General features: G+C 41.0%; 1 protein-coding gene and 1 pseudogene across 4 annotated transcripts in view; one reads left to right on the forward strand and one right to left on the reverse strand.

Moving 5' to 3' along the window:
• GFPT1 (glutamine--fructose-6-phosphate transaminase 1) overlaps positions 1 to 11,556 on the reverse strand; it is a 56,108-nt gene extending 44,552 nt beyond the window's left edge. The window contains exons 1-2 of one of the 4 annotated variants that reach the window (XM_027072298.2): positions 11,290 to 11,556; positions 898 to 1,005 (exon numbers count right to left, since the gene is read on the reverse strand). In XM_027072298.2, the coding sequence (XP_026928099.1) occupies positions 898 to 1,005; positions 11,290 to 11,296 (115 nt within the window). In that variant the 5' untranslated portion in view covers positions 11,297 to 11,556. Of the gene's footprint in view, positions 1 to 897; positions 1,006 to 8,043; positions 8,267 to 11,289 lie in introns of those variants that run through there. The other 3 variants (XM_027072299.2, XM_053200702.1, XM_053200703.1) reach the window with 3 other exon arrangements.
• Positions 11,557 to 17,251: 5,695 nt separating this feature from the next.
• LOC106967756 (60S ribosomal protein L32-like) lies at positions 17,252 to 17,708 on the forward strand (annotated as a pseudogene).
• The last annotated feature ends 1,328 nt before the right edge of the window (positions 17,709 to 19,036 follow it).

Raw genomic sequence — 19,036 nt, forward strand, 5'->3', positions numbered from 1 at the left:
AAGTTGGCCCTTGGCTGGCATCTGGGAACCTGGGATTTCAGGAGGGTTACCTAATTGATAAAGAATGGTTTACTGCACCTTATTAACTGCAAACAATGTGGCTTATACTGAACATCTGCTTCCACTCTGGGAGTCCAGAATTGTGGTACGTGTTAGGCAGATGGGATCTATGCGAGCAGCCTCAAATAAAAGCTTGGGCACTGAGTGGTTTCAGTGATACACATTTCACAACGTTATCACAGCTGGCTGAATTAAGTGCACAATGTGGGACTCCAACAGGAGAGAACGCTCAAAAGTTGTGCCTCATATCCTCCAGACTTCACCCCATGTGTCTTTTCTCCTTGCTGATTTTGCTCTGGATTCTCTTGTTGGAATAAATCCTAGTCATGAGTACAACTATACGCTGAGTCCTCCTTGGGAGGTGGTCTTGGGGACCCCTAACATGGTTAAGGAAAGGAGCTAGAATACACCATTAAGCTGACAAAAAGGTATTTTTATTTGCTTTGCCATTTATTTAAGGTGGAAGAATCTCAGACAAGTTTATATGCGAAGAGCAGGGAATCCTTAGAGAAAAAGAAATTAAAGTTACAAGAAAGAAAAAAGATAATTTATAAAGTAAGGCCTTCAAGAACTTTGTTCTACCATGAACATGCCTCAGGTGATTTATGTTTTTATAGTAACATTCTCAATAAAGGAAAATATCCATAAGAAGTAATATAAATGGTAATACTGTTGAAATTGCATGAATAAACCCTTTGAACATAATAAAAGATAAAAATTCTTTTTATGTTTACTCGAAAATAAACATTACTAAAGAATCTAGGCAACAAATAAAACCTCTTTATATAGATTCAAGAATCATGTAGAACCTATTAATATTTTTTTAAAAGGAAATACCAGCAGAATCATAGCCTCTGTACTCCAGTCTCTGAAGGCCTTTGATTAGGGTCTCCAAGATTTCTCGTCTTGTGCGAGGAACATGGTAGTTTAAGTAAGCAAATATACCTGCAAATGAACAAATATTTAATAAAAAATTTGACTAATGAAACAAAATTGACACAATTATGACAAAATCTTCATCTGCATAATTATGTCTAAGATGTGCAGAAATATGAAGCTAGAGTCATCTTTAAAAAAGAGAGGCACATGGGTGGCTCAGTTGGTTAAGCATCCAATTCTTGATTTTGGCTCAGGTCACGATCTCACGGTTTGTGGGTTCCAACCCCATCAGTCTCTGTGCTGACAGGGTGGAGCCTGCTTGGGATTCTCTCTCTCCCTCTCTCTCTGCCCCTCCCCAGTGCACATGCACTCTCTCTCTAAACTTTAAAATAAATAAGAAATAAAGAAATAAGAAAGAGAGAAACAAAGAAACAAAGAAAGAAAAAAAGAAAAATTCTCACTTCAAATTATTGAAAGGTGGTGAAACATTTATAAAGGGGTATTTCTCATTAATATAAAAGACTAAAGCAAATAAATGTTTAGTTTTTGCAAAGCTTATAAAGCTAGTCACATATCTTCCATCACTGCCACTTTGTCAGGTAAAATTTAACTTAAAAAAATGAACCAATCAGGGGCGCCTGGATGGCTCAGCTGGTTGAATGTCTGACTTTGGCTTAGGTCATGATCTCAAGGTTTGGGAGCTCGAGCCCCGCATCGGGCTCTGTCCTGACAATGCAGAGCCTGCTTGCGATTCCCCCTCTCTCTCCCTCTCTCTCTGCCCCTCCCCTGCTCACACTCTCTCTCAAAAATAAATAAATAAACTTAAAAAAAAAATTTTAGATTAATCAAACAACAAATTCGTGGTTTATGTCCTATATATTGAGCATTGTTTAAAACATTTTCCGAAATACTTTAAGCAACACATGGACCCTACAAAACTATATAGATGGAATAATTTTTCTTATATCCAATGATCCTGGTATCAATATCAGTAACAATAAACAACTTATAAATATCAAAGATGTGAAAAATAAAACCTAAATAATTTAATAATAGGGAAAAATGGACTAAGATATTTCCTTAAGGGAAAATGGCTGGAATCTTTTGTTCACCAGATACTACCAAAGATAAACAACTATTATGGTACATGTTAACACCTACTGAGAATTCACAAAAAAAGGAGTACTTATTTGGAAAAAACAAAATTAGAATAAAAAGGACTAGTACAATGCGAACTGAACCAGAAAAGAAAACAAGCAGTAGAACATAGGTAAAGGAAGTCTACATTAAAAATAATTCTTTAGGGGCATCTGGGTGGCTCAGTCAGTTAGGCATCCGACTCTGGCTCAGGTCAGCATCTCATGAGTTTGAGCCCTGCGTCGGGCTCTGTGCTACAGCTCGGAGCTTGGAGCCTGCTTCGGATTCTGTGTCTCCCTCTCTCTCTGCCCTTCCCCTGCTCACGCTGTCTCTCTCACTCTTAAAAATAAATACACATTAAAATTTGTTTTTTAATTTTTATATGTTTATTCACTTTTTAAAAAAAATTTTAATGTTTATTTGAGAGAGACAGAGAGAGAGAGAGAGAGCAAGCACATGAGCAGGACAGGGCCAGAAAGAGGGAGACAGAGGATCTGAAGCAGGTTTTGCACCATGAGCGCAGAGCCCAACTCGGGGCCTGAACTCACAAACCATGAGGTCATGACCTGAGCCAAAACCAAAAGTCAACCACTTATCCAACTGGCCACCCAGGGGCCCCCATTTATTCTTTTCTGAGAGACAGAGCATGAGTGGGGGAGGGGCAGAGAGAGAGGGAGACATAGAATCTGAAGCAGGCTCCAGGCTCTGAGCTGTCAGCACAGAGCCTGACGCGGGGCTCAAACGCATGAACCCGTGAGATCATGTCCCGAGTCAAAGTCCAACACTCAACCGACTGAGCCACCCAGGCGCACCAGAAGTCCACATTTTAAAAACAGCAGCATGAGGAATGCCAACCACATCTCATATTTGATTGTTCTGTCTCAAAAGTCTCTCTGAATCCAGAATGGTCTCCCCTACTGCCCTGTCTTCCCCCCAGACACCAACTTACTGGCAAGCTGAGGCCAATTTTCTTGTTGAATGTCTCACCTTCTGGCTGTGTCTAATTGCTTAAGCTAGAAAGAATCTAACCAATTCCTCTATTCCTTGTAGTTCCTGTAGATTGGGAGACAGATCTAAAGACTTGATTGAGTTAGGTTAAAATTTGAGGGCAAGAATTACTCACAATGTACGTATTTTATACTGTCCGTAGGTCCCTTATTAGTGATGTTAAGATTGTCACGAGTAAAGACAATCAGATCATCTAGCCTATCATATTCTGAAAGCATCTTCAGAATACTTTTCAGGGCTTTAGATATTGACAGCACTGATTTTAAGACATTCATATTCTCTTTCTTCGTGATCTATATAATAATGGAGCACTTCCCAATCAGTGGCATCTTAAATTCAATAAAATACTACATATCGTGTTCCAATTCAAAACCTGCTTTTTCCTTGAGAGGAAGCACTACTATTATCGGTAATTATCACTGTCATTTTGGGGCTCACTTTTGGAACAAAGAAAAGAAGACGAGGCATAGAGGAAGAAGTCAGAGCAACATTTCTCCATACATAACCAGGCAGGAATTGAAAGGAAGAAAAGGACAACCAACGTATGTAGAAAAGTTTTCTAAGATCAAAGTAACAGAGCTGGAAAAAGAAAACACAGAGGGGAGGGGATTAATCTAAGTCATCCGTGCTTAGAGAAATGAGAGACAAAAGAGACTGAACCTGTCAATTTTACAGACCAGCCCCTCGCCAGGACTCCTGGCCCGAGACAAGTGCACCTGCTGGCATTGGTGGGTTATGTGTACTCATGGGGTAGCTGGGAAAATATAAAATGGCAAATAACCAGTCAATCAGGCATACAGGACATGTTCGCAAGGGAGGCATTCATAACTCAAAATGGTGCTTATTCGCATAGAAATCACTAGAATGAGCCCCATTTCAGGTCTTTGACTTGTCTTCTCAAACCTCCCACAAACAGTTCTACTTTAGATTAACTACTAAAAGCCTAAAAATCAACTCTCCACTGCTCTTTGGTAACTGCTTCAATACCACACACACTAGTTTTATGGAGCACAGATTTTCCTCTCCTATTATCACCATGTGCTTCCCAAGTATAAGTTTTCTTATTTATTAATGGAATATTCTTGAAATAAATATCCCCCTAAATGAAGTGGATGCTTGCACCTACAGGGATCATTCTTCGAAAATTGCAACTTAAAGTCAATGACATAAAAGTACTAATGAGCACCCTGCTTAACAAAATATTCAGATGCAACCTGGGTCACAGACACACTTGGTTGAAAGGCTGTTAAACGGTACTGAAATGAAAACTGAATGTAACTTAGTTGACTAATTAAATTATTAAAGTTCCTATGCCTGGCTGAATTTATGTCCTTATAAATGAGAATACTTTTACATGTTTTTTCCCTTGACACCTTCAGTATTTTGAGACTTCAGACAGTATAATTTACCAGTGATAAGTGTTCAAATTCATTCTCTAAATTTTATACTTTCTGTATCAAAATCCATCTGCAATGCCACTTAACTTTCATTTTGAAAGTTATAATCCATTCATAATCATCATTAAAGATTCAAAGTACACAAATGCTACAGGATAAATTGTGTATATCCATACAAGGGAGCTATCCACTGCTAATCCCATACAAACTGTCTGAATCCTTCAGCTATGAACCTCTGTATATGTACAGTCCTTTAGCTATACATATATAAAACTAGATGTACATAGCTTTAAAGGGCACTTCTTTAACACATAAATGTGACGACTTTATATATACTGTTTCTTTTACTTAGGATGTTGGCTACCTTTTTATGTCAGTATATACGCATCTACCCTATTCTATTTAATGGCTGCACACTACTCCCTAATAGATTTATTTCACCTAATCATTTCCCTCCTGGTTGAGGTTTTTCTGATTCTTCATAGTTACAATTAAACATACACATCAACTTGATGCTTGTCATAAAACATATTCAGCACTATAATCACAGAGGCACACTCTACAGGTAAGAGTCCTTTAAAAGAGGAAATATTTGAGATAACATTTTCTACAATCCTGAAAACACCAAGAAAAAATTATAACATATAGAGTGACAAAATGAGGAATTTCAATTAGTAGTGCTTTTTAAGTGTTTAAAATCTTTTCCCTATTTACAAAAATGCCGGTTCAAGTGTCCCCAACTTTGTTGTAAATACACGCTGCCGCTTGAAGGAGCTCCGTGTAACACTTCTCTCTTACACATTTAACACTCTGGAACTCAAAGCACTGTTTAAACCCTGACATCTCTAATTACACACTCCCTCACAGCCTACCTATGGCATCATCTTTCTGGAAAAAAAGCACGCACTTCCTGCCCGCAAACCGTCCAACATTCCATCCCTCCCGCTTCTGTCTAACCAATCCCATCAGACCACAATTTTTCATCATCCTGACAACCAGCCCCTCTGGGCCCACTGTGTTCTAACTCCAGAGTCGCCGAGCAGGCCTACAGCAGAGTTCATCCGCTTCAGGTCCATCCATTTCAGGCCCACTTCTGTAGGGGCCCTCCCAACTGCTGGCCAACCCTGTTAATTCACTGCTGGTCCAACTTTCAAACTTCTCCAGATATTATCCTAAAGCTTAGAATCTAAACTATTCTCATATCCCCATTTCTCTTCCCGCTTTCTTCCTCAATTTTTAGTAGATCCTCACCTACAGAACTGAAGCTTCCATCTTCATCTTAACAGTATATACTCTCTTATCCTTCCTACCTTGTTCCGACACGCCAGAGGCTGTTCACCTTATTGACTTACTAGGGATATGGATAGTCTGGTGAGAGAGAGAGATCCACACCCTCCCCTGGGTTTTCAAGGACCAGCAAGAGCTCATCAGACACGGCTGCAACATCTTCACTTTCCCAGGCACAGGTCCCCCCCTCATGGCAAACCCACTCCAAGGTGCCTTATTCCTCTATATGAGCTCAAAATAGAGAAACATTTCACATACTACTCCCTGAAAGCCAGTTTCTCCTACCTGTTATAACTCTTGATAAGCGATTCCTCAACTTTCTACATACAGAACTTTTTATTAACATCAAAATATTTTGAGGACCCTACATAATAGTGGGTTGAATTTTTATTATCCAATGATGTAGAACATCTTTTGTACAATTTTATAGAAAAGGCTTAAAGTATGAATTAAGCAGTGAACACCCTGTAATAACTTCACAGTTTACAGGTCAAGAACCACCGCTCTAGAAATCAACTCTTCAACTCTATCAGGGGACCTCAGTTCCACAATACTCCCTCCTCCTCAATACAAACTCAGATCCCTCTGCCTTCATACATGCAAGTTTTCTAATAATTTCTTTAGAGCCAAATACAATTTCTCTCTGTAATATCAAACATGAATGACATTCTTCTTGTTTTGCAGACTCTGTCCAAGTCAATACACTACTTTGGAACTCTTCAGCCTCTAAATATGGTTTTTGGCCCTTTTTCCTAGAATTTTTATTTCTTCTTTCAAACCCCATGGCAACAGTTCTCAACCTATTTCTGACTCCATTCACTATTGGGTAAATGCCATCAATGAGATCTCTCACAGTCTACCAGCTGGCACTATTCCTCAACATAAGAGTACTGCTCCTGTGGTGCCTGGCTGCCTCAGTCGATAGGGCATGTGACTCTTGATTTGAGGATTGTAAATTGGAGCCCCACGTTGGGTACAGAGATTACTTAAAAAAAAAAAAAAAAAAAAAGAGTACTGCCCCATTACCTGAAACATTCTTGGCCTAACTAGTCTCTGAATTTCTATTCATTCCACTCGTAGTCTATAACATGGTAATGAATGATGAACAAAAAACGCCTGGTATCATCCACACCTGTTGCATTCCTTGTATTGCACTGTTTCTTCCAATCCAACAGCAATTCCTTGAAGGCAATTCCCTTATTTTAGTCATCTCTCTGAAGGGAAAAGCACCAAGTATAAAGCCATCACTTTAAATATCTTCTAATGCTTTCTAGGTACTTGAAACGTACAGTCAAAAATTCCCAAACCACAGAAAGAGAACACCATTTTGCAGGATGCTAAATAGGGACAAAGTGAAAGAAATGTTCCATAATTAAAGGTTTAAGAAATACTGCGTTCAAGTTAACAGGTTTATTTCTAGAACTTTCTAGAAACTTTAATCTTGCTAATTGTGACTCTCCAAAAGCCGAATTTCCCACAGTTGTGTTATAAAACTCTCCAACCAGCACCTATTAACTTCTCCCTTCCAGAGAACACAACTGAGGAAATACGTACTAAGCAATTAATCATTTTCTTTCACAACTACTTTATATCCAGTATAATTTCTAAGAATATATTAATAGTACTGGTTCTATGATTTACCCTAGCGGCCAGTCTCAGCATCCCTCAATTACTTCCAAAGCTTTTAGTATAAATGCAGAAATCTTTTTTTTAATGTTTACGGCGGGGGGGGGGGGGGGGGGGGGAGCGTGCGCATGCACGCACATAGAGGGGAAAAAGAATCCCAAGCAGGCTCCTCGCTGTCAGTGCAGAGCCCAATCTCATGAACTGTGAGATCATGAGCTGAGCCAATACAAAGAGTTGGACACTTAACCAACTGAGCCACGCAGGCACCCCAATTACAAAAATCTTTTTAAGGAGGCATTTCAGGATACTTTTATTTCTTTCTAAGGTATTTTTTAGGTAACCTCTATACCCAATGTGGGCCTCGAACTCATAACCCTGAGATCAAAAGTTATATGCTCTACCAACTGAGCCAGCCAGGCGTCCCAAGGATTTAAATTATAAGCTCCCTTGCTGCGTCTAAATAGGGCTTCATTTACAAAATTCCATTTATATACACCACTGGATCAGAGGGATATTCCTGCTCTTCCAGGGACAATGTCTAGAGGTATTCAGAATGGTCCTGCCTTTGACATACCACTACAGGCTATTCTATAACACAGCCTCTAACAATGCTAGGCTATCCCAAACCCCTGGTAATATAACTGTTTACCTTTATACCAAGGAGGTTGGAAAAGCCCCAAAATCCACATGTGGTGTGTGCCAAGGCCAACTTTGAGGAGTCTGTGCTGTGAGACCTATAGTTCTTAGAGATTGTCTAAAATAAAAAAAACATGTCAGCGGAGACTGTGGTGATTCCATGTGTGCTGTGTCAGTGACTGGATCAAGCATGCTTTCCTTACTGAGGAGAATACTGTTTTGAAAGCGCTAAAGGAACAAAGAGAGTCAGAAAACTAAATTAAGAAATGCAGTTTTGAGGGGTGCCTGGGTGGCTCAATTGGTTGAGATTCCATCTTCAGCTCAGGTCATGATCTCATGGTTCGTGCGTTCAAGACCCACATCGGGCTCTGTGCTGACAGCTCAGAGCCTGGAGCCTGCTTCGGATTCTGTGTCTCTCCCTCTCTCTGCCCCTCCTCTGCTCACATTCTATCTCTCTCTCCCTCAAAAAATAAACATTAAAAAAAAGAAAGAAAGAAATGCAGTTTTTATTAATAAAAAAATCAGGCGCCTGGGTGGTTCAGTCGGTTAAGCATCAGACTCTTGACTTCAGCTCGGGTCATGATCTCATGAAAGGTAAGATTGAGCCCACGCTGGGCTCTGCACTGACAGCATGGAGCCTGCTTGGGAGTCTCTCTCTGCCCCTCCCCTTCACTCTTGTTCTCAAAATAAATAACCATTTTAAAAAATGTATTAAAAACTTTTTTTAAAAAAGAAAAAAAAAAGAACAGTATTACCCTACATTTATAAAAAACAACAGCAAATCTGCTAAAAGTTAGGGGTAGCTTAAGTGACTTTCCATCTGTCACCAAAACAAAAGGTAGTACAAATAAAAAAGGACAAAATGTATTCCGAGAACCAAGAATAAGAAGATAAAATAAATTTGGAAAATAGGCAGACTATTCTCTAGGAGATTCACAACACTTATCAGCCCACTAAAGGTTCCAAGAAACTCTCCAATAAAAACAGCCAGTTCAACAGTGTTTAATCTATTGCTTACCTAATTTACTTGACCATAGAATCTTTTTTTTCCTGAGCAACACTATTAACATCCCAACACAAGCTGGTAAACATTATGACAGTCTTATCAGTACATCTGATTGGAAAAAGCGTATCACAAAATCTTCATTCTTCTGCTTCAACATTTTACAGTGTTGAAACAAAATAATCTTTTGGGAAAACTAGGCAGCAGGTAATCAGAAGGTGAAACTATGAGTCGGGGATGGGTAAAATAGGTACTGGAGATTAAGGAGGGTACCCATCTGTGATGAGCACTGGGTGATGTATGGAATTGTTGAATCACTATATCGTACAGCTGGAACTAATATAATACTGTATATTAACTGTACTGGAATTAAAATAAAATGGAAAAAAGAAACTTCTAAATTTTCCCATCTAATTTCATTCCCACTCACTTCCTCTGTCTAGAAATTTTATTTCGATGATTGAGATGCGGGAATAAAGACCATGTCTTAACAGTTCAGTTTAGAATTTACATTAAAAAGGAAATACATTTTGAACCTCGTTCCTAGAATCATGCAAAACTCTGTTCTGGGTTACAAGCAGGACCTTAGAAATGCTTCAAATAATACTTTTTTTTGTTTGTTTTAATATGAAATTTGTCAAATTGGTTTCCATACAATAAACCAATTGGGGCATCCCAACAGGTGCCCTCCTCAATGCCAATCACCCACTTTCCCCTCCCACCCATCCCCCCAAATACTACTTCTTTACAACCCATCGGTTTCCTCAGCAGTAAAACTCTATGGAATGGGGATGTTGGCTGTGTGAAAACTCTTACTTATCTAGTCTCCACCCCCACAGCCTCACCCTTATCTGAACCTTTCTAAAGCAAATCTGACTTTTTCTTTTATGGTACTCGGACTCCCTTTTTTCCTGGAACAAGATGACCTGCAAGCAGAAAGCCTGGTACTTAACTAGGCTCACACCTCATCATTCAGGAAAAGTCATCTTGGGGATTAACCAGTTTTGCAAATTCACTACTTCACAACTACAAACTAATGTGTTTTTCAAAGCCACTCTATTAATCAGACATAACAAAAGTATACATGATTGTAAAGTCAGCTCCAATCCAATAATTTCAGAAGCTATTTATAGATGTTTCTGTTTTTGAGGGTTTTTTTAAATCTACTCTAAAGCTGCTCCTTATTTTCAGAAGCTGAAATTAGTATAAAGTTAAATACAGGAAAAATATAAACTAATGAGTACAAGCTACCTCCTCTAGGGTATTCTTCCAAAAGGCTATAAAGAATAAGTTTCCCAGATAGCTTCAATTCTATAACAATCCTACTTCCCTTCTTAAAAAAGCAATCCTTCTTCCAGGGATAAGGTTAGTTGTAAATTTCAATGAAAGAGGTAAGAATACAATTATTTTTACTGACAATGGCCAAGTTAATACCTATTGTAGTGCTTATCAATCATTTCAGATATAACTGTGACAGTTCCCTTTACTACCAGTTTTAGGTAACATTAAAACTACTAAGTCTCAAAACATAGCATAAAAGGACCTATGTTTTAACTGCTCTTGATGAAACATTTATTAAATGTGCACCAACACTGTTTATAGGTAAGTGTTTTAAATGGGTGCAAATGCACGTGATAAAGCATGTTATGGTCACTTTCAGGTCTCTTCCACTAGAGGATCGGTCTAAGCCCATTCACCAACTTATTGATTAGCAATGGTTTCTGTTGAGACAGGGGGTAGCAGGAAGTAAGACTGTGTATTATAATGCCATTGTCGTAGCTCTAGCTATATATAGTTCTGTCTTCTACTGGGCCTGCCCGAAAGAAAGCAACTAAAAATAAATGTATTTAAAAGATAAATCCTAGAAGAATGCAAGATAAGTTCGAGAGATCTCACCTGATGTTCCACAGGTTGCCTCACTCACCTGATGGACTCTTTTGAAGGCAAACCCCTCCACACTTCAGTTCCCTCTGCCCTCTCTCCTTTTCCAAGACATTTATCTACCTTCTGTTTCGCTTCTCCGCGCAAAACCGGCCCCTTTGGCCCCCCAGATCCCCTCTAGGGCCCGCCCTCCTCTCAGGTGCCCTACTAGGTCCACCACCCCCACCCCCGCTCGCACAGGCCGGCCTCCGCACCTAGCACCCAGACTTCACACCCTCCCCACTCCGGCTCCCGCCAGCGCCTCCGGCCTCGGCTGCGCCCGCACCGCACCCCAGCACCGCCCCGCAACACGCCCCCCGCCCGCAGCCCCCTTACCGCACATGATGCAGAAGGCACGGTCCGCAGGCGAGCGGCGAGCGGCTGGCGAGGTCAGGACCGTACACAGGAGCCTCGGGGGCGATCGGCGAGCTTGGGGGTCGGGGGCACGCGAACACGACTGCCTCGGGGATGCGACGGCCAAGGCAACGACAGCCTTCTCGGCCTCCCGGGCTCGCCAGCAACTGCCGACGGGCCCCGCCCCTCGGCGCGCACCGCGCCGCCGCCGCCGCCTCCCGCGAATCCCATTGGGCCGCGTCCGCGCCGCTCACGCGCAGCTCCCGCCTCCCCGCGCCGCCCCGCCCCGCCCCCGAGCCCGCGCAGGCGCTGGCCTGCTGGCGGCGAAGACGTGGCACCAGCCAGCGGCCGCATCCGCTTGGAGTTCCTAGAGCCGCCTGGCCCCCAGGCGAGCAGCTGGAGGAACCACGCTGTGGGGGAGGCAGAAACTCGGTGGCTGGCAGGGAAAGACGGGCGTTAAGGAAACAGGATGGAATTGTTAGCAAAGCAAATAGCCTTGGAGCGCACGCCCAATGCAGCCCAAGGCCCCAGGCTCCGGCACCCCACGAAGTGGCGGAAAAAGGAGGAAGAAAGCGGGAGGCCTGAAAAAAGGGATCCTGAGGGACAAATAAACAAGTCAGGATGGAAAAGGAACATAAGGCTGCAGAAAAATTGCAAAGAAAATTGAGCGAAGTAGGGAGGAAAGGTATCAAAATTCTTGATGCAAAGCGCCATTCAGGTTCGGCCAGTCTTTCGGGTGACAGGCAATTCAGTTACCTACTTAAGCTCTATGTAATATGCTTGGCCTCTAAACGCCCTCCTCACCCTATCCTCACCCCCATCCATTGCCTCCCTAACCCCCAGTTTTTTTGCAGAGGGGGTAGGGTGGGGAAATGTAAGGCAAAACTATACAACACTGCTCCTGGACTTACGAAACTCTGCTGGCCCAGACTTCTGATGGCCCACCTGAGAAGACTAGTAATTGCTTAGATTTGACAGCCTTACATTTGACTCACTGACGATTAATTCTGTGAATTAATGCACCGGTCCTGCCAAGACAGACTTAATCAGAGAGAGATGATGTTTTTGAGAATTTATTACTCAAGCATTTGCTCTAGGAAGATTTAAATGGTATCTTTAGTCAAATGTAGATGGTTATCATAACTATTAATGGCTCTAGATTGGAATCAAATAAAAACTTGACTGGCATACAGAACATGGCATGGACTTGTGACCCCAGATAGCTGGCCTTGCCTCACATTTGCTGTCTTTCTACCCCACCTCCCAGCACTTTACATTCCAACAATGCTACTCAGTTTCCCAACTGGGCCAGCATTCTCAAATATTTTGTACACATCGGTTTCTCTTTGTGGAATCCCCACCCCATCTCTACTTAAATGCTACTACTTCTTGGGGAAAATCTATCTTGTCTCCTCAGACAGATTTAAGGATGTGTATTAACCTCTCTCATTCTCTGACCTGCTCCCTTAAAATCAATATACTACTGACATTTTATTTCTTGTGTATTTCCCTACTGGGCTAATTTTCTTGAGGCTAGACCAAGCTTTTGCATATCCAACACCTAGTATAAACCCTAGCACAAAATAATAGATCAAAAATGTTTTGGGGGCTCCTGGCTGGCTCAGTCTGTGGAGCATGAGACTCTTGATGTTGGGGCTGTGAGTTTGAGTCCCATGTTGGGAGAAGAGATTACTTAAAAAAAATAAAATCTTTCGGACTTCAAGCTGTATTACAAAGCTGTAATCATCAAGACAGTATGGTATGGCACAAAAACAGACACTCAGATCAATGGAACAGAATAGAGAACCCAGAAATGGACACACAAACTTATGGCCAACTAATCTTTAACAAAGCAGGAAAGAATATACAAGGGAATAAAGACAGTCTCTTCAGCAAGTAGTGCTGGGAAGACTGGACAGTGACACGCAGAAAAATGAATCTGGATCACTTTCTACACTTTACACAAAAATAAACTCAAAATGGATGAAAGACCTAAATGTAAGACAAGAAGCCATCAAAATCCTCAAGGAGAAAGCAAGCAAAAACCTCTTTGACCTTGGCTATAGCAACTTCTTACTCAACACATCTCCAGAGGCAAGGGAAACAAAAGCAAAAATGAACTGTTGGGACCTCATCAAAATAAAAAGCTTCCGCACAGCAAAGGAAACAGAAAAACTAAAAGGCAGCTGACAGAATGGGAGAAGATATTTGTAAATGACATATCGGATAGAGGGGTAGTGCCCAAAATCTATAAAGAGCTTATCAAACTCAATACCCAAAAAACAAATAATCCAGTGAAAAAATGGGCAAAAGACATGAATAGACACTTCTCCAAAGAAGACAACCAGATGGCTAATAGACACATGAAAAAATGCTCAACATCACTCACCATCAGGGAAATACAAATCAAAACCACAATGAGATACCACCTCACACCTGTCAGAATGACTAACATTAACTCAGGCAACAACAGATGTTGGTGAGGATGTGGAGAAAGAAGATCTCTTTTGCACTGCTGGTGGAATGCAAACTGGTGCAGCCACTCTGGAAAACAGTATGGAGTTTCCTCAAAAAATTAAAAATAGAACTACCCTACGACCCAGCAATTGCACTACTAGGTATTTATCCAAGGGATGCAGGTGTGATGTTTTGAAGGGGCACATGCACCCCCATGTTTACAGCAGCACTATCAACAATAGTGCTTCCAAAGTATGGAAAGAGCCCAAATGTCCATCGATGGATGAATGGATAAAGAAGATGTGGTATATATCTACAATGGAGTATTACTCAGCAATCAAAAAGGATGAAATCCTGCCATTTGCAACTACGTGGATGGAACTAGAGGGTATTATGTTAAGTGAAATTAGTCATAGAAAGACAAATATCATATGACTTCACTCATATGAGGACTTTAAGATACAAAACAGATGAACATAAGGGAAGGGAAACATAAATAATATAAAAACAGGGAGCGGGACAAAACATAAGAGACTCTTAAATATCAAGAACAAACAGGGTTACTGGAGGGGTTGGGGGAGGGGGAGGGGCTAAATGAGTAAAAGGCATTAAGGAATCTACTCCTGAAATCATTGTTGCACTATATGCTAACTAACTTTAATTTAAAAAAATAAATTTAAAAAAAGAAAAAAATCTTTAAAAACATGTTTTTCAATGAGTGAAAAAAAAGCCATATTTCTTAGCAGAATTGACTTCCCATGGTTGGTTATATGATCAAGTGAACAAAGGACTTTTCAGATTTTCTTAGAGGGAAAAAAATGCCTTTTTATTAGTTGCCTCAAGGAGAGGCTGAAAAATGTAACATTTCACTAATCAAAGTATTTATCACCTAAGAGCCCTTTAACATTTCAGGCCCTTAAACAGGTCCTTAAATGACCCCAAAGTTTAAAAAAACAGCTGTTTGTTAACAGACAACACATTTCTTACTTCAAGAGGTAAAACACTGCAAATGTACATCTTAGCCTCAGAACCTTCATCCAAGAGTTTCTAGTAAGACCACAGTGATATTACCAAGGAGTCAAGGTAACAAACAAGAGAAAAGCAAGAGGTTCAATAGTATCCTAGTTTGAACATGAGAACTGTGGTGGTACTGCCAGCACTTTCTTTGTGGCATCAGCAGGTTTGGTAGCAGTGCAGAAAGGTGTTGTTCAGACACTGGAATCATACTTTGACTCCTTGGTGACTATAGTTAATAATACTATTGGTTCTCCATTTCTTTATAAAAGGCAACTGGAAGCCTTGATGGCCTTCTGCCCATCAGGCTATATGGCAAGAAGGAGGTTGAGAGAAACTTTGAAAGCCAATATTTTCCTAACCCAATGCAACAAAGAGCCCTTTATAACTATGCTCCCTCCATTCAAGACACTAATGTGAAAGAACTCTGTTTGTCTGACCCCCATCTCTATAGAGCTTTGCCTTAGCTGGACCTTTGGGACTAGGGGCTGGAGAAGAAAATAAATGACCTGTGAAGGAAAGGGAACATCTGGGTCTAATTCAAACATCTGAAGATATTGATTCTCTCTCCTCATCAAAAATTCTAAACTGTACTTTAAAAAAAAAAAAAAAACAGGAATGGTAAGGAGGGTGTCATGCATCATCTCTTTATGTAAGTCCGTTTCCCTGTTCACAGATTTGTCCTGTTAAACCTGATGGCTCTTGGTCTCCTCCATGCGCTACAGCCTGATGAGCAGAAGGCCATCATGGCTTCCAGCTGCATTTCTAAAGAAATGGAGAACCACAATTAAAATAGCCTTATAAGGGGTGTCTGGGTGTCTCAGGCAGTTAAGCATCTGACTTTGGCTCAGGTCATGATCTCACAGTTTGTGGGTTCAAGCCCCATGTCAGGCTCTGTGCTGACAGCTCAGAGCCTGGAGCCTGCTTCAGAATGTGTCTCCTCTCTCTGTTCCTCCCATGCTCAATCTCTGTCTCGGTCTCTCAAAAATAAGCATTAAAAAAATTGTTTTTAAATAATAAAATACTTTATAAGATTTTTAAATGCCCCCATGTTTGTGAATTTTGTTTCCCTTATCTGAATTCCAATAATGAACAGCAATAAAATTACTAAAATTTAAAAGTCCTAGATACAAACTTCCAGTTATAAGTCCTGGGGATGTAATGTACAGGATGACAACTATACTGAATAATACTGTATTGTATATTTGAGAGTTGCCAACAGTAGATCTTAAAAGTCTACATCACAGGGGGACACCTGGGTGGCTCAGTCAGTTAAGCGTCCAACTTCATCTCAGGTCATAACCTCAAGGTTTGTAGTTCAAGCCCAGCGTTGGGCTCTGTGCTGACAGCTCAGAGCCTGGAGCTGCTTCAGATTCTGTGTTTCCCTCTCTCTCTGCCCCTCCCCTGCTCACGCTTTGTCTCTCTCTTTCTCTCTCTTGATTGCTCTCAAAAATAAACATTTAAAAAATTTTTAAAAAGCTTGCCTCATAGGAAAAAAATTATAACTATGTTTGGTGATGGGTGTTAAGAATACTTACTGTGGCGATGTTTTGCAATATATACACATATCAAATCATTCTGTTGTATACTTGAAACTAATATGTCTGTTATATCTCAATTTAAAAAGAAAGGCCTGGGGGCGCCTGGGTGGCGCAGTCGGTTAAGCGTCCGACTTCAGCTCAGGTCACGATCTCGCGATCCGTGAGTTCGAGCCCCCCGTCAGGCTCTGGGCTGATGGTTCAGAGCCTGGAGCCTGCTTCTGATTCTGTGTCTCCCTCTCTCTCTGCCCCTCCCCCGTTCATGCTCTGTCTCTCTCTGTCTCAAAAATAAATAAACGTTAAAAAATTTTTTTTAATAAAAAAAAATAAAAAAATAAATAAAATAAAAAGAAAGGCCTGTGCAAGACAAGAATGTGGGGAACAGGGACACAAATGTCCTGATTTTTAGAGGAGAAATGTACCCCAGTGTTCAGAGAAGATGGTGGTATCCAAGGAAAAAGAAACAGGTGAAATCACTAACACCTATGAGATGGAAGAAATGTACACAAGAACAAAAAGCAGCAGTCAAGGCCTCAGAAAGACCTCTTAAGTGAACCCTTTTAGTTCCACCATCATCCCAATTCATCATACATACCTTCACACCAAAGTGACCTTTCAAAAACACAAATCTGATTCTGTTTCTCCATGCTTCAAGTTCTGTGGGTATCCTCCACCTGCAAGATTAAGTCCAGACCCCTACATACACACACATAGTCACTCAGGACTTCATTCCTGCCAGTTTGATCAGCATCATTTCCCACCCCTCTAGTCAAGTGTCTTATGGTCCAGGTCTACCGAAGTTCCCTAAAAAAGGCCTATGATTCTCCTCCATCTTTGCATTTGCTCCTTTTTGAAAGGAAGCATTATAAAGGAGAACAGCTCTTCTTTTCCTTAGCACTTCCTGTGGAAGTGGCAACCGTCTCCTACTCAGCATCATGGCCATCCTCAGACCTCTGGTGAAGCCCAAATTGTTAAAAAGAGGACCAAGAAGTTCATTCAGCGCCAGTTAGACTGATATATCAAAATTAAGCACAACTGGCGGAAACCCAGAGGCACTGACAATAGAGTGCGCAGAAGACTCAAGGGCCAGATCTTGATGCCCAACATTGGTTACGGGAGCAACAAGAAGACAAAGCACATGCTGCCTAGTGACTTCCGGAAGTTCCTGGTCAACGTCAAGGAGCTTGAAGTGTTGCCTATGTGCAACAAATCTCACTGTGCAGGGATTTCACAATGTTTCCCCCAAGAACCATAAAGCCATTGTGGAAAGAGCAGCCCAGCTGGCCATCAAAATCACCAATCCCAATGCCAGGCTGTGCAGAGAAGAAAAGGAACAGACAGCTTATGTGCATGTCATATAAAACCATAAAACTACAAAAAAAAGAGAAAAAAAGGAAACCAGATGTTAAATAGTTAGGGAATGACTATAGAGAACTAGATAGTCACAAAATGAGGTCTTAAGGGCACCAAAAAGTTCCCTCATCCAGAATTACCTCTGCTCCTTACCTATCACCTTGCTTAAACTATCTGTACTTCTATATTTAATGCAGAGCACCTCCCCTTTCCCCAGGAGATATACATTATGTCATTATCATCTAGTAACACTTTACAGTGACACTACCTATAGAATTAGTTTTCATTTGGATATCCGGTATGAAAAGGTCACTAAGGAAATGAGAGTTTTGATGAGGATGAAGTTGATTCTGAAATCAATAAGAGGTCAGATGTGGACAGATCACCTTGGTTCATGACACTGGGCAAGAAAGGGACAACATAAGGGCATGTGGAATTGAGTATGATAGTGTGGAGAGAGGGGGCTAAGATATGGAAGAAGGAATCAGAAATAAGTTGGTAATGAAAGCAAACTTTATCCACTGTAATGGTTAATTTTATGTATCAACTTGGCTGAGCCACAATGCCCAGATATTTGGTCAAACACTATTTGGGATGTTTATGTGAGGGTGCTTTTGGATGAGATTAATATTTACATCAGTGGACCTTGGGGGCATCTGGGTGGCTCAGTCGGTTGGGCGTCTGATTCTTGATTTCAGCTAGGTCATGATCTTGCAGTTTATGGGTTCGAGCCCTTCATCAGGCTCCACGCCAACAGTGCAGAGTGTGCTAGGATTCTCTCTCTCCCTCTCTCTCTCTCTGCCCCTCCCCAACTCAGGCACATTTTCTCACACTTTCTTTCAAAATAAACAAAAACAAAAAAAAAGCTTTAAATCAGTAGACTTTGAGTAAAGCAGATTGCTCTTTATAATGTAGGTGCGCCTCATCCAATCAGTTGAATAGAACAAAAGACTGACCTCCCTTGAATAAGAAGGAATTAGCCAGCAGATAGCCTTTGAACTTGAACTACAACGCTGGCTCTTCCCTGGTCTCCAGCCTGACAACCCACCTTGAAAATTTCAGACTTGCCAGCCTCCATAATTACATGAGCCAATTCCTTGAAATAAAGATAGATAGATAGATAGATAGATAGATAGATAGAGATACATACATTCATACATACAATTTGTTTTGTTTCTCTGGAAAACCCTAATACATCGACTTAAAGTTGATCTTACTGATTTCCTCAAGGCTGAATATATGTACTTTTAATTTCTAAAGGATACCTCTCAATGACAAATAACAGAAATCCCCTCCAGGTAGGTGAAGAGGGGATTTATTGGCTAATGTCATTGGAAAGGACAGGGATACAGCTTCAGGCACACCTA

The sequence above is a fragment of the Acinonyx jubatus genome, chromosome A3 (genome assembly GCF_027475565.1).
Source record: "Acinonyx jubatus isolate Ajub_Pintada_27869175 chromosome A3, VMU_Ajub_asm_v1.0, whole genome shotgun sequence".
Lineage (NCBI taxonomy): Eukaryota > Metazoa > Chordata > Mammalia > Carnivora > Felidae > Acinonyx > Acinonyx jubatus.